Genomic DNA, 21,415 nt, shown 5'->3' with positions numbered 1-21,415 from the left:
TTCTTCCCAGGACATAAGTTCATCAGCCAGCCTCATACCTCTGAAGTCCACACACTACCATCCTCTCCTCAAAAACCAAGCACGTATACAGGCATTGAGAACCCTCCTTCTCCTCCCCAAAAAGAAACATTCACTCTCATGCAGCTTCCCAGGAGCCCAAATGGGCAGTCCATGTATCATGTGCCAAGCATGTCCCAACCCCCTCATGCCCACCCACACAAGCAGCCTCTCCTCCTCAGTTCTCTATCCATGTCTCACAATAGTTCCTTCCCCTACATTTGCACAAAGGCAGCCATTCGCTCTCCAAGCCCTTTGATTCCCACACTTGTACTGGTTCTTCCCACTTACTTTGCCCCTTCAACCTCAAGATGAGTCTAGCCCTGCTTAGAGAAGGGAAACTGTTGTAGAGCAGGAGGAGGAAGTGAGGCAGTATCTGTTCTTCCTCCTCCCCCGACTGGCTCTGCCAGATACAATGATCCAGGAGCCAGTCAGCACCAACAGGAACTGGGGGTAAGGGAGAGAGAAAATGATGTGATCTTGGGAGAAAGAGGAAAAGAAACCTTTTCATTTTAATCCCTCTACACAGAGCAGGCAAGGAATGTTTGGGAGGAGTGGGGGAAAGAGAACATGCGCATCGATTTCATCCCAGTGATTGCACCTAGGGGGACACTTGTATTTATAGGGGTTTCATGACCCTAAAAAGTTGCCACGAGTACTTTAAAAAATAAAATTAAAAATGGTGTTACCACTAATTTTTGACTCAGTACATACATATTCCTTGAGTAGAAGATTTGTTCCCCCCCCCCTTCAAGTAACTTAGTGGTCTGTGAGTTTATCAGACACTTAGCAGATGAACAGATTTCAGTGTCTACGCTCGTCTAACTTCACTGCAAACTGTTCCTCAGAGTAAACAACTATTTAAAACACTTATTGCTATAGAGCAAGATTGTGGTTTTTACTAGCATAAGGACAAAGTGGTTTGGTCAAAACAAACAAAAAAAAAGGGTTTCCAGGACATTTCTGGCATCACTAGAAGTTCCTGCACATCGTGTGTTGAAACTAGATTCACCAGCACTTTAGTTATAGGGATATCTTCCTAAATACATGTTGCACCATGGTGCAATTTCAAGGTAAAATGTTTGGGAGACAACTTCCCCCATAAATTACAATAAATGGGAATTAATTTCTAGCCAGAAAGTTTACTAAAATGCTTGTTTCTGATTAGGGCTGAAATCCAAGATTTCAGACCTGTGATTGGGATTAGGAAAGCCTGCATACAAGACTGTTTTCTTCTCAATCTGGTCTCCTTTAGTAATTTTTCTTAGTGTGCGCAAGTGGTTCACATTCTTAGATAAAAAGAGGAAGTAATAAAGCGTTGAGAAGATTTTTCTGGATCTACTAGTTCTCCAGCCCAGAGGACATTAGGATTCAGAGTACAGCCAAAGTTATTGCTTGTTCTTAAGTGACTACTATGCAGACTAAAGCTTTCTAAATCCAGAGATAAACAAAATTTTAATAGCTTATGCATAACACTTGAGAGTACTGTCAAGAGGAATTTAGCAGTAAGATTGAACACATTGGCTCTATCTGGGACTGGCTCTAAATGGTACAGCCCCATCTTTCACATGCACCAAGGGAATCCAAACCTCAAGTTTTAAGATACTTTTGCAACTATGACACTTGCAGTTGAGTCTTCAAGCATATGCAGTTACCATAAGCATGCAATTTTCTTACCCAGCACAAGCTTGTAGGCAGGCCAACATAGTTGCCAGTGTTTCTGGAGGAAGCTGAGCACTTTTGGGCTGGTCTTTCTCTGGGGCAAGGCCCCCCAAAATAGATGGGCATCGTCTCTTTAAGAAGGTCATACAGGCCTGGATGAAGGGCTCCTGGGGAAGAGAAATTCTTTTAATCTCTATTTAGACCACATACCAGCCATGATTTCAAATTTAGCAATTGCCAGGTGGAAAGAATTGCACTAAGCTATTATATAATTCAACATTTTCACTGAACTGTCAGACTAAAGAAGTTTTCCACAACTTCAATACTACTTAAAACTGTTATAGTGACTTAACTAAGTCACCAAAAATAAAATGCAGAAATGAAATAAAAATCCTGCTTTACCCCATGCTCCCGAATTTTATCTGTGAGCCATTTGTCAAGTTTGAGGTATTCCCGTCGAGAGGCAAGTGCAGCAAGGTCAATAACAAAGGCAAATGGAGTACCATTTAGCAGCATTGACAAGGCCTAAAGAAAAAAAAATAAGACTACTAGTGAAAATATCAGGTTACCCTACCCATTCTTTCACGCTCTCTGCTCCCCACCTGCTTTTTGGACAAGTTTTGCTACAACATGCTGCTACTGCTTTCTTGGTCAACAAAAAAAATTTGGTACTATTAGCTTCATAGTTAAGTCTTGCTTATAAGACTAAGCAAGTGGTTCTAGATCTGAAAGCATGACGCTACCTTCAACTAGACTTGACCTTGTGCTTGGGCTTTTACAGTCTTAATATGAAGCCTTACCAATAAGTGGCAGAGTAATAAAAAAAAAGTTACTCAGTTTCTATTGCAACACCACAGAAATCAAATCAAATTATCCTATCACTCCCTGAGCACAACATATGAGTATTTCACATCCATTCTGAATGTGCCTCATGGTCAACAGTAGTTGATGCACAGAAATTTTTTTTCAGAAGGCAGTCTGTCCAGCTATACCAAATGACACCCCAAATTTGTTACATCCACTTTAACAGGTGACAGATACCTCAAAAAGGTGATAAATACCTCAAAAATACATCAGCTGAAACTGTACAGCACATACAATTTCAGTGAACTAGTATGGAAAGTTACTGAACTAGTGTCACTTGTTTACCACACCTAAGTACAACTGTGCTCTTTAAACAAGTTTAATTTTCTAAAATAAGTTTCCTATGCTCCCACTTCTAGCATCTTCAAGAAAAGAAAGTGTTGAAACTATTCTTATAGTTCTACATAATTTTTGTAGTCTTGATACCCACTTATGCCAACATCTGAATCCAAACACATTCTAGCAATACAGTTCTTACTAACTTTCTATTACTTGCTAGTTTAATTCCCCTTATACAAAGGAACATGAAGTTCATAAACTCTAAATAATGACAAATGCCTCTCAAAACCACTCACCTTCAAGTCTTGGGCAACATCGAGAATACGGGACAATTTTGCCTGGTCATACTGCTCCCCTCTCATGTACCATTCAGCCATCGCATGCATGATAAGTTGGCGTATTGAAGGAGACTGGCCCTAGGAAAAGTTAAATTGTGATTTCACTTTATACAGAGCTGCTTAAAAAAAAACCCCCACACACTGTTACAGAAGTTTACATTTGGAATAGCTCACTCATACTTATGCAGGATGTTTCACCTATACGTGACAGTTTTAATGACGTTTACATGCAAGTTCTGTAGTTAATACCAGTTATAGTTCACTCAGTTAATCTACTGTAAGAGCCTAAAATCACCACCTAGACATGATTCTACATCTTTGAATTTCCTTTTGAATGGTGAAACAAGTTGAGTTCACATCCCATATTATTCCATCAGTAAACCAGTCTAATTCTTTTCCCATTCACACAGGAATGGAGACTGGAATAAACTATTGTAGCATCCCATCTGCACTTATGTAATGGAATACCACATCTCATGGCTTAATACATGTTCTTGGAGACAGAATGGGAGTGAGATCCCAAAAACAAACAGAATTCAGCTTTTCATTGGTATCAAGGGTCTTTAAAGTCTAGCTGTTCACATCTCGGGAACACTTAAATTTTACCAGCTGATGGAACTGCATCATGAAAGATAGACCAATGTTCTGCATTTATGCCACAACCTGGGCCAGTGGAAAATGCCAGATCTTGCAGTTAAGATCTTTACTCAACTCATGCTTTGTTGCAGCAAGTTTTCTCTGGTCAAGCAATAAAGACAACTCTACCCCTCAATTTAAGAGATTTTCCTAATGTAAACAAAAAAACCCACAACTGGGAGAGCTTGAGATGAACAACAATGCTGAATGACCATGACTTTGCAGTCAGTATCGACCTGGTCCTGGTCTGTTTTGTATCATTGAACTTCACTGTTCAGATGTACTTGAGCACAAGATTTTCTAATGCAGATAGCCAAAAGACAGGGGTCTCAGCTACAGCCATCTTTTCCTTACCTCCAAGCATTTGGGCAGCTCCATCAGTGGTAAAAGCTATAGCACGGAGAGGGCAACAGGTAACCCCAAAACAGCCTGCTTATGTACTCATTTAGTGCCTGACATTTGCATACACTAAAAGGATACACAGGCAGTCACTTAATGACAGCTCTCAGTTTAAAAAATAAAGGAATTGTAATATTGCATCAGACAAGTGTGACATCTGTAGCGTATACTGCCAGACAGTGATCAGTATGGATACGTCAGCCCAGGATGTATAATTATGGAATAGCCAATCTCTAGGGAAAACTAACAATTGGGCTTATGCCTGAACCTGACAGTTTATATCCCAAGATAATGCACTTCTTACAGGAGACAGAGAAACAGAAGATGAGTTTTAAAAAAAAAACCCAAAAACCTGTGTGCCAACCAGCAAAAGACTTGTTTAATTTTACAAGGTCTTAGATTGAGCCTATATTCAAGTTTGAGTTTCCTAAGCTGATCTTTTGCTAAAGAGTTCTTATTTAAACAATGCAAAAAAGAGACCAAGTCACAGCAGTTTGCCTTAAGATCCAAGTGGTAAGCTATCACCAGTGAGTTGCAATATTTTATAGAAAGTATTATTTTTACAATACCCTGGTCATAAATGAAGACATTTCAATGCTTTGCTGTTCCAGCTGCCAAATCAATCCAACACAAGCTTCTAAAATAAAAGTAATCAAAGCATTTGAATACTCAATTGAAACATTTACCTGTCCATGCCACGCATAGTGCAAAATGATGGCAGAGTTGGGGTGGTTGCCAAGGAAAATTGGCATAAGTGTAGAGATGAGTTCATGGCGCAAGGTATGCCAGGAAGTGTTGATCTGTAATAAGGCCAATACCAACATATCTGGGCAGTGCTTGATAGGGAAACTGAAGAGCTGCTTAACTTGCTCATACTGCCCCACTTCTGCCAACCGCAACAGAGACTCAATCAAATCCAGGCTCTTCCTAACAAAAACAAAGTTACATACTAGATGACTAACAGGATTCTGGTCTGCAGGCAATGCTAAGCATTATTAAAATGCCAATTTCAAATAAGGGAACTTCAAAAACTGTAACAGTTGTATGTTGAACACAATTGAGCCTGCAATGAGAATATTCCTATCTAATTTTCATTAAGTATTTAAAAACTCAGTGTTTAATAAACGGCTCAAAAGGTCAGAGTCAACTACTCTTGTGGTGAAGAGGATTTAAAAAACCCCACCTCCAACTGAGATATTTCAGGTTGAATATACAACTGAAAACTGTGGCTATATGTATATGCTTTAAATACTCATATTTTATTTCAGGTACATGAAGCAAGCTCCTCCAATGTCATGGAAAGAAAAAAAAAAAAAAAAGACAACCGGAAACGATATCTCCTCCATTCCCTGTAGTCAGCTCACAGCATTTGTGCTTAGTGTTTCCCAGATATTTCTACTTCTTTAGAACACACCCAACTGCATCAGAGAACCCTGTTCTTGAATAGAATACCTATATATTTTTTAGAAGTGAAAAAGCACTCCCAAAACACATCAGCTGTCTGGAAGAGTTCCTACTAAAGACACCAGTGGAAGGATCAACTGGCAGCATGCTTTTCAAGTGTTACTATGGCATATACGGGAAGTGCTCTGATAATGCAAGAACCAAGCACTAATTATACACAAGATACTTAATGGCTCATCTGCTGGAATACGCGTGCAGCTAAAAACTCAAGTCATTTGAAAAAGCCACAGTTAACTGTCAAATTAGTCTTATCCTCCACTTATGAGACTATAAATCCAACTATGTGACCAGGTTTACCATGTGGCAATTTCTCGATTGTCATCCTCTGGTGGTGCTTTCAGGATGTCTGTGGCAACAGTATGACAGGGGTAGTCAGCAAAACAGAAGATCTCCGGGTTTATAAGGGAATGCTGGATGAAGGAGAGCTAGAACAAGTGTTCAGAAAAAGCAGTTTAGAGCTTCAGCAAAATTACATACCCTCTTTCTTCCTCAGCCACCATGACAGAGATTTTCAGAAGGGACCCAAAAGTTACTGTGTGTGTTTTGCACCTAGACTTCTCAGGACACATCTACACACCTATGTCAGGGGACTTGGTTAAAAACTGTTCAGTTTGTACTGTATCCAGGACTTTAATCTTATTGTGTAACCCGGTTAAAGCCTTGGCACTATGCAGTTATTGAACATAGTTCCAGTTCCATCTACACTACAAATTGGAATAGTGTTAGTAACGGTTTTCCCTAACAAGGATGTGTCGTGCTCTTCAACTCAATGTGCTTTAATATGCCTTAAGCCTTCAGATAAACTAGTTATACACAGTTGACTAGATCATACTTCAGATATGTGCTCTTGGTCTGTAGTCCCTCCCAGACAGAATTGCAAATTCATTCTTAGTTCTTGGACTAGTCTATTTAAGTTGCTATTTCACTCCTGAATGATGTTCCTTACTACACAAAGATAATAACCCAGTACAATTGTAACTGTTAAGCATGTAAACTGCCCAATGGCATTAATTTGGCAACAGCTCCAGAACAAGCCTACCTGGCCCTCAGCATGTTTCCAAGGTCTGTATATGAGATCAACTGGGAAGACTTCCATGCCTAGCCCTCTTTGGATACCGTACACCACAATCTGCAGACCCTTGCTGTCACGAAGTTGAAACCCAGGGTGGTCCAGTTCATAGGTTACTTCCTTGAAGTTCAAACTAGGATTCTGCAACCAGTAAAACAGGTTACCCAGCATCAAGATAACATCCATAAACATTCCTCAATACTTTCTGCAAGTGCACCAGGCAATCAGTGATTACTGCATTCCAATGGAAAAATTTCAGCACAAATAGATAGTTTGGCAAAGTTATAATTTAACTGAAAACAGGCTCTTACAACAGTGTTAGACAAACTTAACTAGTGGCATCACAACCAGAAAAGACTGCAGCATCTGAATTCTGGCTAGGTGTTACTCTTCCATGCAAGGTGCATACTCCTTGAGGCAAAAGTGCTTAAAGGTTTTCTGTCTAGTCACTAAAAAAAAAGATTGTCTAAATAGTCACTCTAAATAGTGAGTCTAAATAGTCACTGTTTAAAAAAGTCACTCAAGTTAGCCATTCTTGCATCTTTAGTTTCCCCGTGGTATTATTTTGAGACTTTTTATTCAAGTGAAGCAATTAAGGCAGTTCAGTTCAGAAATGCTGGTACTCTACGCCTAAGAAGAGTATACCAGAATTGACTACTGGTTGCTCTGAATACTAATTACAAGCAGTCTATATTGATATATTACAAGCAAGAAGTCACAAACTCACCAGCTCTTTAAGAACATCAATCAAGACCTCCACATTCCAGGTATGGGCTTGCGTTCCATCACTTTTATCTTTCCCATCACTCCAGATCCCACTGCCAGGAGCCGAAATAGACTGCAAATTAAAGGCATCTGATCAGATACTAGTTAAACTTAAAAAAAGAAGCACCAGAACACAGAGCTTCACAACATCCTGCATTATAAGCAAAATCAAGCTGTTAAGTAAGCAGGAAGAAAGCCTTTCACCTAAGAATCAAAGCATTTTACAGACATGCCTCACTGTGATGCAATACCCCTCTGCAAAATAGGAATGAAACGTGAAGTGAAGCATACAAGTTAAATGACTTGCTTAAGGTAACAGTAGTGGCAGAGCCAGAAATGGAATACTGGAGCACCAACTCCCAGTGTCCCCTGCTTTAGCAACAAGTTCACTCCTCTCACTAAAACGTAAATGTACACTGTTTACTACCACTCTTCAGTAAGACTACTCACTTGTAATGGAATACCCTCTGTCAACCCCGAATGAGTTCGGGCCATCATTCCCAAAACCCTGGCAACCTGGGCAGCTGTGACCTCCCGAACGCCAAACTGCATGATTATGTTGCGACATTCTTCAACACTAAAAATATAACCAGAAGAAATAGACACTGAGCTCAGTACCAAAGCAGGTTTCACCATGACAGCCAGCATAACATGAGAGAGACTAGAGTGTGATATTCTGGTTAAAGATAACAAAAAACATTGAGACAGTTAGCTATTTCAACCTGATTGTGTATATAATAAGGACTATGAGACTGCTTGGCTTTGCAATGTTTTCAGTTAGAAGAGTTCTTGCTTTCCAATTCGCACTATTTATGTTAGGTCAAGATGACTATATATAAACTTTCATAGAAAGCCAGTGTTTGCAATAAAGATATTTTGGGAAACTGCCATATATTCAACTCAAAACCATATATCTCCACTAAGTAATAACCATGTGACCTGTATCTGACCACTGCATATAGTTCATACAAATTAAACTGTAGGATTTTGCCACTCTCTCAGCTCTCCATTAGACAGGAAAGGGGTCAAAAAGACTACGGGTAGATTACTCATGAACACCAACTTAGGTTCTGACATAGTTGGAGTACTCAAAGGTTACAAAAGCTTAAGTGCCACCCATCTGCAACAGGTATTTGAGACCATGACTACATGCTTTGTGGGAAATGAGCATGTATAAATTCACTCTACAGTTGTCAAATTTTCCTCAATTAGACCAAGGGTCATCTTAATATAACTACACAATGAAATTTCAACTCATGAAATATTTTAGCAGTTGACCTAACTGCAAGAGTCAAATACAAAAAGGTAAATTAAATTTCCTACAGCTCAGGTCTTTATATCCTTCAAAGTTCATTTTACTCTGTGTGAAAATTTACCCAGTCTATAGGAGAATTGGTAAAAAAAATTTGTGATGGATTAAAGGAAACTCAAATACCTTTGATTTTTGTCTGAACTGGGAAAATAATAATTTACATAAACTGCATAAATTATGAGTAAGAGTAAGGTTTTTTTAAACCAAAGTTATTTTCACTTTTGGACACTGAAACCAGAGATGGCAAACACTGCAGGAAGGCGTTTAAGGCTATTCAGAAGAAAGTTTTTGAAAGTGTGGAACTGTGTTTCCTCTAATTTTTCCCCACACATGTGCAGAATGAATTTTGTTATATGCACCACTATGGAGGTGGTGTGACAAATCACGTTCACATTGGTGCACACAACAAAATTTATGTGGTGGGGGTGGGGCCAAGGAGTTCAGAGTGTGGGAGGGGGCCGCAGAGTTGGGGCAGAGGGTTGGTGTGTCAGGGTGTGAGGGCTCTGGCTGGGGCTGCAGGCTCTGGGGTAGAGCCAGGGATGAAGGGCTCAGGACTGGGGAGGAGGGGTTTGGGGTGCAGGAGGATGCTCTGGGGCTATGGGCAGGGAGAGAGGACTCCCCCAGCTCTCCCCCTGCAGAAGGTAGTTTACATTTACAATCAGAAAAAAAACAAAACACTGGAAGTGAACATACCATAAACCAAGAACAAGCCATCTCATGTTACTACTTGGTGGATACAGGTTAGTGTAGTTTACTTTAAGTCTCCCTCTTTTCCTTTATCCCAAGAAAAAAAAGGGACTGTTCCCAGGCAAGGAGGCTTGATACGTGTGCGTGCTCTCTCTCCACACAGTTGTCCTACAAACCTTGTACAAAAGCCGTAGCCTACTTCTTGCATGAAGTCTGCCAGAGAGCTCTCCATCATTGTTTTGGCTATCCCTCCAGAATCAGGCAGGATCCTATCCATTAGGATGTCCCGTTTTTCAGGGTATAGAAGTGGTGCAAGCACCACAGGGCAACGCTCCTGGGGAAAATCTAAAAATGAGAGAAGAGCATGTATTAAGGAGCATTATAATGGCCTAACAAACAGGAAATTCTACAATACTACTTCCAGTCACAGATGACCATTGGGATTCTTTGTTTCTAAGTGCTTATGTTCAAATGACAATAGTATTTTTCAAGACAATTACACATTGCCCCTGGAAAATGAAGGCTTTAAGCCTCCCTCAGGAAAGCTTCCAATTCCTGAGGAATTGAAGCTTTTAAGTTTCTAGCCACTACAGTCGTAAAGAAAATCTACCAAATGTAAGCTGAGAAAAATCACTGCATCTAGCCTGCCAACATAGCTCTAGGTCCTCTATTGCTGTTTACAGCTTCCTCAAGCTGCAGGACCAGCATGAAATTGACAAGACTTCTACAGTTTCACTGCAGCTGCTTGGGAAAGCTACTAACTGCAGCAGAAACAGGTGCTAGAATTATTCCTGTGGGGGGACAACCACCCAAAAAGCACAGGTTGGAGAAGAATACAGTAGGACAGAGCAGCTGTCCCCTTCCACCAGAAAGTATTGGGAATAGGTTACTGGCGTGGGGTGCTCCTCTCCATTCCAGGAGACAGAGGTTTCAAAATACAGATGCACCATGGGACAAGAGAAGGACTTATGTTTTGGGCTATTATGCCAGCAACCCACCCACAATAGGACAGATTAGCCCCTAGGTTGTTTCCACTGGGCTAGCCTTCCCTCAAAACAAGTTAGTTAGTGCGACTGCTTGTGTGGCAAGTTATTGGCTTGATCAAGGGAAACTAATGGTGGTTAGCACAAATTCTCTAGAGCAAAAAAAGCAGCTGTCTTGCTCTATCTGTTTATACACACTGTATATCTACTTCTTTTTAGAACTAAGGAGGAGTGACGAAGGGCAGGAAGAAGAGAAGATTAAAAGAGTTTAAATCAGGAACAGAGGGCCCCTTTATTAAAGATATTTTGCCAGAAGCCACTTCACCCACTGAAAACCAGGGAAAATGTTATTTCATATATTTAAACTGCCATAGCATCACACAGACAGAGGTGGTCTCCGCAACACGCATGGCATCAATAAAGTTCATATGCAAAGTTATGTTCCCTGAAAGTTCCCCTAAACGCGTTCCTGGAACTTATGTATTCTAGGACTTGCAGCAGCAGACACCGATTTAATGTAAATATTATGAAGCCTTAACTATATCCCATCAATCCAGTTTCTCTTCATTTAGCATTCTGAAAAATTCCGTTTTAGAAAGATCAGAAGGAAAATATACAACAAATGAACTTTTGCCACAGGACAGAAGTTCTGAACTATCTAAAGCCCGTTCATTTGGATATCCCTAAAGAAAGGCTGCATTCCCCTCAAATTCTGCAGATTTTTTTTAGTATACTGTAATACTATGTTACCACATACCAATGGAAAGAAGATTCCAACTATTTCAAACCAGCATGATTAAGCAGTACACTGCAACAGAGTACTTGTTCTCAGTGAATTTAGCCTCATGAAAAATAACTTGGTCGAAACCTTATGCACTAAGTATCCTACACCATCACACTTCTGCCACTGGAATGACAGGCTGCTGGTGCATTATGACAGGCATTCAAACAGGCTTCCTGAATGGGGATGTTCTACTTACCTCTACGTAATGTTTTGAGGAAAGCGTCAATCTGTTCCTGTCCAACCCCAAAGGCTCCCTTCTGCCCAAAAAGGAGATGGGACAGGAGGAGGTGCAGGACCTCTATTGCAATATCTTGGAAGCCACCTTCTTGATTTCCACTGACGTCTGCGTCAATGTAAGAACGCAGAAGATCTGGAAGTTTCTGTTTAATAAACTGGGCAGCTTTAAGAAAAAGAGAGGCTACAGTTAAAGCCTGAAAGTTACTTTAAAAATGTAGCATAGTCAAAGACTTAATTTGGTTCTGTTGGTCATGCATTGCTCTGGGCAAATTTAACACTCCACACCACCTCGTAGTTGTCTACCATTGATAGACAATATCCTTTTCATGCTCCATACCCCTCAGTCCCACCTTTAGTAGGCAAGACAGACTTCGCAGTAGGTCTGGAACAGACATGGTTATAGTGAATCAGAACCGGGGAAAGGAGGGAGGAACAACTCCTGTTCCAGTGCCTATTGATTTCAACTGAAGCAGCAAACTCAGGTAACCCAGACCCTAAACCATTGTCAGGATTGTTCTTAAATTTGGTGAGTCTTTGCTGTAGTATTCTGCAAACGCCACACTTACCAAAACCTCGTAGATCTGAGCTGAAGGAGTTCAGTAAAGCAAGACCAAAAATCACCTGTGAACAAATTAGAGGAAAGTAAAAGCCCATCACGCATTTAATTTCAATCAAGCTTTGTATTGTAAAAACTTAACCAGCTAGTTTGGGAAACAAATGTTTACCTACCTCTTGAACTTTGCTTAATTTGATAACTTTACTCAGCTGGGCAAATAAATGGGGTGAAGGCTTTAGACTCTGAAACAGAATAAAGCATGAATTATTTTTATGGATGGTCTAGCTTGTAATGTGAGAGACAGCCTGGAGGTTTTATGTGCAGGAGAGGGAAATGTATTTGCAGGAAAGGAAGCCATTTTGCAGTAGACTAGCTCACAAAGCCTGAATAGGGCAGTCAAAAAAACAAGCAAAAGCTACCATTTTCAGAGTTAATATCAAGGTGATCCATGCTTGGTAGAAAGTTTAGATTCACACATACTTCCCACGAGTTACACTAGTTCAGTTACTAAGTCATTGTTTTCAGGACCTCTCCCATGTCAACATAAAAATATAGTAGCACTCAGGACCTATTTTGTATTTTCATTGTTTGAGATCTATAACAAAATGTTCAAAATCACAAAAGTTTAACACTATTAAACCAGCTTACTTCAAATCAAGAGAAAGACCCGTTCTAAAGTGGCTTGGACACTACTACAGTGCTTCTGTGAAAATGGTAAAGTGAGATGAGTAGCAGGAGAATAAAGTTAGATATAGCAGACTGTGCAATCCCAGACGTCCACACGGACAGCTAGCATTAGCTAATGTAAGGGAATACAATTTAGACCCAACATTCGGGTTTATAAAGAAAGGCTTAAACTCAAATATTTTTTCATGAAACAAACTGAGCTCTGACTCTTGCTTGGTTTTAAGTATTCCCATCAAGTGTTTGCAATCCAAATACTGCTTATGGAATGCATAAGAACCTGAAATTGACTAATTTATATTTACTGGGGAAACTTGAGTGAAGTACAGGGAGCGATAATAAGGAGAGTAAGACTATTCAGTTTTTAAAATTCATGGTACTAGAAAAGACAAGAGCTTAAGTTTTAAGAAATTAAATCCCAGTAAAAACAAATACAGAGGGTATAAACTACTATAAAAAAAAAGCAAGGCCAGTGAGTATTTCAGGCAACAATGGAAGCATGTCAAGTCTTACTCTAGATAAGGATCCTGTTCTCAATGCTGAAGACTGTCCTCAGTCCTCCTGCACTAGCACCCCTTTAATCCATCTAAATCTAGAAAATAGCAGTTCTTGAAGGGTAAAGGTTTCCTTCCTATGGGTTAATCCATTTCCCCTCCAACTCTAGCAAAACCTCTGTCACACTCCTCATGTTGGATTTTTAGTTTGCTAGTGCAGTTACACACTGCATGAATGCTTACTGCCTTGTTTGACAAGTTTTCCTGTTTAAAAAAATATTTTAAATGCAACTCATTGACTGCATTGTTTTTCCATGACGGACCCTTTTAAAACAGGGAATACAAACCTTCTGATAGTGCAATGGATTGTCAATGGCGTAGGACAGCGTCGAGATAAAGTTTGGCTTTGTAATCAGCGACGCACACTCCTGGATCAGAAACTGAGTCTGAAAAGAACAAGGTAACTGTAAAGCCGCTATTGCTTTGACATATTGAATCTGTATTTAGTTATCACTTCTACTTTCCACTCCACAGCCATAGTAGCAATAACCCAGTCAGATTACAGAGCACCTGAGATTTTGAATTCAGTATTTTGTACAAAGAAACATGGAAGGACACAGACTAGTGTCCATCAGAATTTGACTTTCCTTGTCATTAAAATTTAGGTTTTAATATTTGCCAGACTAGACAAGCTAACCAAACATGTTTCGCAGTCACCTTGCACGGTAAGCTCGATGTGCAAGTCTGGTACTTTATTTCACTTGTCTCAGGCTCCTACAGATGTTGGCATAGACACTGTCTGTATGCCAAACAGGAGCACAGTATGCTAAGTTAAGCAATGTTTCTCAAGAGATTTTAGGAAAGAATGGAGGTTAAGCCAGGAAACAGGTGTGCCCCAAAAGTCTAAATATCTTGGAAGTATGTAAGATAGTCCAAACTAGCAATACAATGAGCTGCTAAGCTTTAAAAAGGTAAGGGATGTTTTAAGAAGGTAGTGCATGGGGCAAGCAAAAGTGGGGCCAGCATACTTCAGTAGCAGGTTTTCTGAGTCAGTTCTTTAAAAGCCAGAGACAAGCTCTCAGTATTTCTACCTTCTCACTAGTTTAGAGCCAACAAAAGGGGTTGTAATTCAGAAGCTATGCAGGTTATTTCCCACCAATTAACTGAAGACTCTAACCTGTACCCTGCTTTTGTGCTTAAAATGGCCTGAGAGCTTTGCAATAAGCCAATTAAAAGTGTAATTAGAATTTACCTGATGGAAATCTTTGCCACTGCTTTTACCATCGCCACTGAAATCCACGTGCGAGAATAGACAGCGTAGTAAATGCCTGTCTGCCTCGGGACCGTGCCGATTCACAATCTGAAAGACAAAGAACAAACCATCTAGAAAACAAGACATCCAACAATTCTGATGGAAAGTTGTCAGACACACTGATGGGGCACCAGTACTTTGGTAACTGTAGTAATTTCACTACTTTGTACAATGGAATACTCCAGTTCAAATAGGAGGCACTGAGGATCCAAGATACCAATACCCCCTGTGAAGTAAGGGTTAACCCCATTTGGGGATGGAAAGACAGAATCAAAGCAGTAAAATGAGGACAGGAATAGAACCTCAATCTCCTAACTCGAAGTTGTAGTCTTTGATCATGCTTCTGCCCACATTAAGGCACACCAGCTTAATCACTCAACTTGTTTGTTTTTGAGGAAGGAACCAGTACATAAGAGAATTCCCTTAACATCCTAATGAGCCTCATGCCACTAACCTGCACTGTGCCAAGTGACGGCTCTGTGAGCCAAAGTGGTGTGAGCAGTGTTTCAGCTCCAACACATGGGAGAATCCCTAGTTATCTAGACAGTCTGCAGAACTGAAAAGTGTTTGGCATTTATTTTGTCAGATACCAACACATGAAACCAAAAAGATTAGTGTTTTACAAGTTACTTAACTGAACTTTTGAGTCAGTGACCCACCTAAATTGGAATGTTGTTTTATCTAGTAGCATGCTAGAGCCAGATTTGACCTGGTTCTACCGATGTCACAGGTTGGGGACCTCCTAGAGTTAATACACTAGTACCTCAATTCTTTTATTTGGAAGGAGGCAGCAATCAGGGGTAAAGGGAGTATACAAGTGGGCAAGGAAATATAGTGAGAGTCTCTAATTGCTAAAATGAATTTTTGACTCATTAAGATAGGATGCCAAGATTACAGGCCATTTGGAAAGTAAACAAGCATCAGATCTTTGACATGTCCTTCAGTCTAGTCCACTATTTTTCTTGTGTAGTTCTTGCAAGTGTGGAAATGCTCATTCAGCATGGCCTTTTGCACATCCTAGTTTAAACGAAGCTATTTAAAACAACTGGTAAATTATCTATATAACAGAATAAAGATATCTAAAAGCACAGGGTTAAGAAGAATCTTGGGGATTCAGCTCTCACTTACATCCCACTTTACCCCCACATCCCATAAAACTGCAGCTGTCTTGACACCTGTTCAAACTTCCAGCCTCTTCCCCTCAGCAGTCATACAGAAGGATAGTTCTGTAGTGTCAACTCTGACCTTGCACTAGTAGCCATATACTGAGCTCCATAAAGCCAGCATGCTCCACCACATCCTTCTGATCACAAGCCCCTCTGGATTCACTATCACTATCCACCCATACCCATGGTGTTGAACTACACACAGACTGGAACAAGTGTCAGTTATCAGTGCCCCCCATTGTTCTCCCTACTACCTTAATAAACCCCTAAATACTAGAGTTTTCTGTAATCTGAGTTAGACTCTCACTGATCAGCAAGCTTTTCAACATATATTTTACATCAGACAGCTGTGGTGGAGGCTCTGCACCAAACACTTTCCCCTCCAACATTAGTCCATTTATACCTAAACTGAAGAATTAAAACTAATTTGTCAAAAGGCACAGCATCAATAATTTATGAATTAGCTACTTTGCAACAGGCCTCCTCGCCATCACAGCGACTTAGTGAGCTTGTAGTATACTGTCTTTAAAGCCCGCCTTCCTCTTGTCTTATGTTTCTAAGTTCTTGGCTATTAAACAGCTCAAGTCCAGGCCCTTGCCGTTTTAACTACCGTGAGCTTTTTACACATAATTTGTTAACTATTGCTACTTCTAACCATTTCCTTCCCCAAGTTTAGAGAACTATGTAATTTTTTTTAAGTCACCTGCCCCATTACAAGCCCAGTCAGTAATAGTCTGAGCAGAATCCACCACCACCTCCTCCAAGCACTAAATTGTGAAACAGAAATAGTGTATGAATACATTTCAGTAGTCTAGCCTACTCAGTTTCCATGGTGTATTTCCTTACCCTCCCATTTTACTTATTTCCACATGCTTCTCTTTTAATAGGTTTCTTTGTTTATGGAATAGGACAGGGTAGTACTGCCATCTATTCAAGAGTAATTACCCCACTCCACAACACCGAGGGCCTCCCAGCAGGTCATGCTCACACAGGAGAATGAAAAGTCCAGATGTATTTACAGTACACCAAAAGTCTCAGATGAATTGTTGAGTGTGAATCTGCCAATCCAGGCTTCAGAATGCATCTAGAACTTTGGGCAATCCAAATCACTTAAGTATTGGTATTCAGACATAGTTACCACGCCTATGTCCCAGACTTTTGAAGGCAGTTACAAACCCCTGGCTCTTCAGTGTGCTATACCAAATAAATCTATGGACTCAACGGAGTCACTAAAGGTAGGAAAAGTGAATGAGTATCCATGTTAAAGCCACCATTACAATTGTACCACTGCACTAATTAGCATCCATGAACATAACATAACATGAGAATTAAGCTGTTACCTCATTTAGATGTTTTATTTCCTACTATGAGGTACATTTCTGAGCAGGGTGAAGGAAAACTTATCCCCCCACTGTTCTTGTCTCCACAGGCACAACTCTGACTTAAATGCTTTCTAGTACCTTTCAAACAGGACTACATCCACTTAAATTTTTCCTCAAGGAAATGTAGAATAATTGCCAGTTTGGGTCAATGATTCCTGCTACAGGAAAATTTACAGTAGAGGATGTTCCCATCCCGGTCAGTCCACTTGTTCATACAGTGAATTTATAAAAACAAAAAGCCACTGTACTACATCATGTATCTGCCTGGCTGACAGCCAGTGGCAAGTTCACTACTGCCTACTCAGCAACATAGGTTAGAGTAGAGTTTGTTTCTTAGCATCTTATGCAAATAATTCAGCAATAAAAATTTCTAAGTAGATGTATAAATCAGATTACAGATGGATTTTCAGGAAAAGAGGTAGGCATTATTTAAGTAACAGCAACATTTAAGTTGGGTGAATTTGAAGGAAGTTATATGAAACATTAAGATTTAGTTATTACAATCACTTTTTTGGCAAAATCCAAATATTTAACACTACAGGTATGTTCTAGGAGCCAGCTATCCCAGCCACAACGATCACAGAGACATTCAATAATTCAAGGGCTTTCAAAAAACAAATGCTTGTTTTGTGGCATGCAGCTTGAAAAATTAAAGTTATCTGCATTAGAAATATGATTGGTAGCACCACATTTTCATATCAATTAAACAGAACGTGGTATCTATGGTGGAACCTTAAAAACCACTTGATGAATAGTTGAGTACAGGACAGACAGGCCCCCTAGTCTAAAACTTATTTTTATCTATCAACTTAGCAAGCTTTTGTTTTTTCAAAGTCACCACTGTAGTTTACTGTGCAGTGCAGAAGTGTTTTGACAACTGACCCCATCTGAATATTGTCATACTCTCTTCTTCAGGAATATGATAGTGTTTGCTGATAAATATATGTGATAAATGTTGTGTGTCTTATGAGGAAACTGAGTGCATGTCAAGAGTAAATCTTCCTTTTCTAGATCAATATGACAATGCCTTGCTCCTCTAGCTCAGTGGATCTCAATTTCCCATATCAAGGTCTCCTTTCTAGCTAGGACCCCCTTCCCTTTAATATTATTGGCCTGGCAGCTAGGAACACCTTATACCCGACTGCAACCTCAGACAGAGCCTGTGCTCTAGATTTCAGCTTTTAGAGAGATGTCCAGGAGGCCTCAACATAAGTTCCCAGTTTTCAAGACGAAGTCTTAAGGAAGTTTCTTTTGTTATCAAATGGCATAAAGAGATGTTAAAGCTCAAAAGCAGAAAGGCTACCCATTGCTTAAGAACTGCTGAAGTTACATTGTGTGGCATAATGCAACAAAATGCATTCACAACAGCTGCAAGAGATAGAAAAACAGGTTAAATTAAAGCAAGTTTTAATCAGTATTACAGAACAATTTAGGTAACCACCTTTGAATACAAGACAACAGCTACAACAGTATCCTCTACACATTTAGATGTAGCTGCTAAGTGAGATAAGACAAGACTTAGGTAGTCAATACCAAGTTTGCCAAGCAGCATATTACAAAATTAAAAAGCTGCTAAACCATGTGGATGTAGCTTCCCTCTACTGTACTGAAGGAAACAGTGTTGAACACTCACATCTGTAAAGATACACAAATCAATTTAGTATTGGACATATAATATTGGATCACACAGGAGTTACGTTTCAGACTAGCAGCTGTGTTAAGTCTGTATTCGCAAAAAGAAAAGGAGTACTTGTGGCACCTTAGAGATTAACCAATTTGAGCATAAGCATTTGTGAGCTACAGCTCACTTCATCGGATGCAGGAGTTAGGATTCCACAACGAGATTTTCTAGGAGGTTCATAGCCACCAATAAACTGGAATCTATATAATCCAGACAGCTCCTGTAAAATGGTTCACTACCCCACCACAATCGAAATCTTAAGGACTTTCCAGTCAAACATTAGAAGCATTCAAAACAAAGTGAACTGTAGGTCAATACAGAGGCACATTATCCACATCATCTCCTAAACAGACAAAGCAGTGGAAGACCCGCCCCCCCACACACAAATGCTTTTCATGAGAGATTTGTAAGACATTAAGCATAAAGAACAGAGTAAACAGTCTGCTAATGGGTTTAGTCCCATAAAATAAATTTGTTGGCAAGTCAAGAAATTGACCTAAAGAGTTCCTGAAGAGTGATTAAAATGCGTCTAATTTTATTGAATCCAGCTAGACTAGAAATTATACGAGACCGCAGGGTCTGCTTCAGTTGATGTTCAAGGATTTAGTCTTTAGTGGGACAACATGAAAGCCATTTGACTGAAAATGTTTTATCCACTAGTTTCAAGATTATTGTAGCCCAAAGCTGCAAAATACTCAGTTTATCTTGTTCATGATAGTATTCTAAATTAAGTGTCACTGAACCCCCTACGTAGTAGTCACTCTTGAAGAAAACCCTGATCAGGGAGCAGAAATTTAGGATGCATTAAAAAAAAGTAGGACATAAAATATAGAGGGGGTATCAGAAACTGAAGTTAGTCAATTTCAAAATAGTTAAGTTGATATCATCCTTCATGTCAACAGAACTATTCCCCTGTATTGGTGTAAATCTGAACAATATGGTGCTACTCCATAAAAATCAGAAGTAGAGAGAGATTAAATAAAGTTGTCTCACAGAAATTTGGATGCATAAGTGGTGGATTAGAAGATTAGATTTAAAAGTGTTTAACAGTCCAAGATTTACGTTTAAATTTTCCACATCCTTCTTACAGTGTGGGGCCCAAAACTGGACATAGTACTCCAGATGAGGCCTCACCAATGTCGAAGAGAGGGGAACGATCACGTCCTTCGATCTGCTGGCAATGCCCCTACTTATACAGTCCAAAATGCCATTAGCCTTCTTGGCAACAAGGGCACACTGTTGACTCATATCCAGCTTCTCGCCCACTGTAACCCCTAGGTCTTTTCCTGCAGAACTGCTGCCTAGCCATTCGGTCCCTAGTCTGTAGGGATGCATGGGATTCTTCCATCCTAAGTGCAGGACTCCGCACTTGTCCTTGTTGAACCTCATCAGATTTCTTTTGGCCCAATCCTCTAATTTGTCTAGGTCCCTCTGTATCCTATCCCTACCCTCCAGTGTATCTACCACTCCTCCCAGTTTAGTGTCATGATTCTATTTATGTTTAAATGAATTTGACATCTTTAAGGCAGTAACCATTTCCTAGGCTAAATAAGTTAGAGGCAAGATACAGGTAGTACCCTCAGGTGGTTTGGTTTTGTTTCTGGGGTTTTTTTGGTTTTTTTTTAAAGGGAGTGATCTTTCTACATTTAAACCCTTATGCAAAACATCTAGCCGTTAGACAAACTGAGAAACAGCTCTCTAAGCAAGAGCAGTAGCAAGGAAGACGTGAGATTTGTACCCTAGGAGTTTCTGAAAACCAGTTCCAATCAAGTTACACAGCTTTCATTTGCTCAAATTTACTAAAGCCATTCCATTTCAGCCAATGGCCTAGATATAATCAGACAAACGAAAATGAAGTACTTCTCTAAAAAAAGCTTGCTTAAATATTTCCACTAAAAGTGTGAAAACATTTTAGTTTACTGCTCAAAAAAGGTACCATGACGACAGACCTAGAAAAGTGAAGTTTTCCACAAAAGCAGGACTTCACAGGAGGCAACAGTGCCCACTATGTTTGCTACTATGTCTCAATCCTGACTTAGAATGTCCCCTCTATAAGTGACAGGTTAGTTCTGTCTCCACACTCATTCAACCCTTTGATTTTCGGTTGACATTGCTCAACTGGATGACTAGTGCAGACTGATATGGTCATCTGCCTGCTGGGAACTGAACTAACTAAACTGGTTTCATTCAAGTCTGCAAGACCAGTTGCTTTAGGCGAACCAGTTCTAGAAACTGGTTCACTAACATGTGTTTCCTCCTCAGCAATCCACTGTGGACAAGGCTTTTCAGCCCCAAGGGTTCCCTTTACAGTAAAAGGCTATGAACTCAAGATGTAGCCTGAATCTTAACAAATATGTCAAAACATTTCAAACCTAAAAAAAAGTGTTAACAGTGGACATTTTAAGCTTCCATGTTTTATCTGCAACCCAGAAAGCAAACTTGACTTATTTTACATGTTATACAAGCATCCAACAGTTAGCCAATTAATTTAGCATTGTAAGATTCAAGGAACATTAGAAGTTTTTAAAATGGTATCCTTTTAAAGGAGTGTTCAGATTTTGCCAGGAAATTGAACAGTGACTCTAGAATTACAGTTACCATCTT

The 21,415-nt window shown here is 39.8% G+C and overlaps 1 protein-coding gene across 26 annotated transcripts in view; it reads right to left on the bottom strand.

Moving 5' to 3' along the window:
• Positions 1-21,415, bottom strand: part of CNOT1 (CCR4-NOT transcription complex subunit 1) — a 92,443-nt gene that overhangs the window by 58,458 nt on the left and 12,570 nt on the right. For 17 of the 26 annotated variants that reach the window (XM_037877832.2, XM_043526484.1, XM_037877831.2 and 14 more), the window contains exons 3-16: positions 14,523-14,630; positions 13,618-13,716; positions 12,266-12,334; positions 12,103-12,157; positions 11,496-11,699; positions 9,709-9,877; positions 7,984-8,110; positions 7,496-7,606; positions 6,739-6,909; positions 5,997-6,124; positions 4,922-5,162; positions 3,159-3,278; positions 2,122-2,244; positions 1,735-1,886 (exon numbers count right to left, since the gene is read on the bottom strand). In XM_037877832.2, the coding sequence (XP_037733760.1) occupies positions 1,735-1,886; positions 2,122-2,244; positions 3,159-3,278; positions 4,922-5,162; positions 5,997-6,124; positions 6,739-6,909; positions 7,496-7,606; positions 7,984-8,110; positions 9,709-9,877; positions 11,496-11,699; positions 12,103-12,157; positions 12,266-12,334; positions 13,618-13,716; positions 14,523-14,630 (1,877 nt within the window). The remainder of the gene's footprint in view (positions 1-1,734; positions 1,887-2,121; positions 2,245-3,158; positions 3,279-4,921; positions 5,163-5,996; positions 6,125-6,738; positions 6,910-7,495; positions 7,607-7,983; positions 8,111-9,708; positions 9,878-11,495; positions 11,700-12,102; positions 12,158-12,265; positions 12,335-13,617; positions 13,717-14,522; positions 14,631-21,415) is intronic. The other 9 variants (XM_043526472.1, XM_043526471.1, XM_037877834.2 and 6 more) reach the window with 1 other exon arrangement.

The sequence above is a fragment of the Chelonia mydas genome, chromosome 12 (genome assembly GCF_015237465.2).
Source record: "Chelonia mydas isolate rCheMyd1 chromosome 12, rCheMyd1.pri.v2, whole genome shotgun sequence".
In the NCBI taxonomy this organism is placed as follows: domain Eukaryota; kingdom Metazoa; phylum Chordata; order Testudines; family Cheloniidae; genus Chelonia; species Chelonia mydas.
Note: the sequence above shows the minus strand (reverse complement) of the source record. Positions and strands in the feature narration are given on the sequence as shown.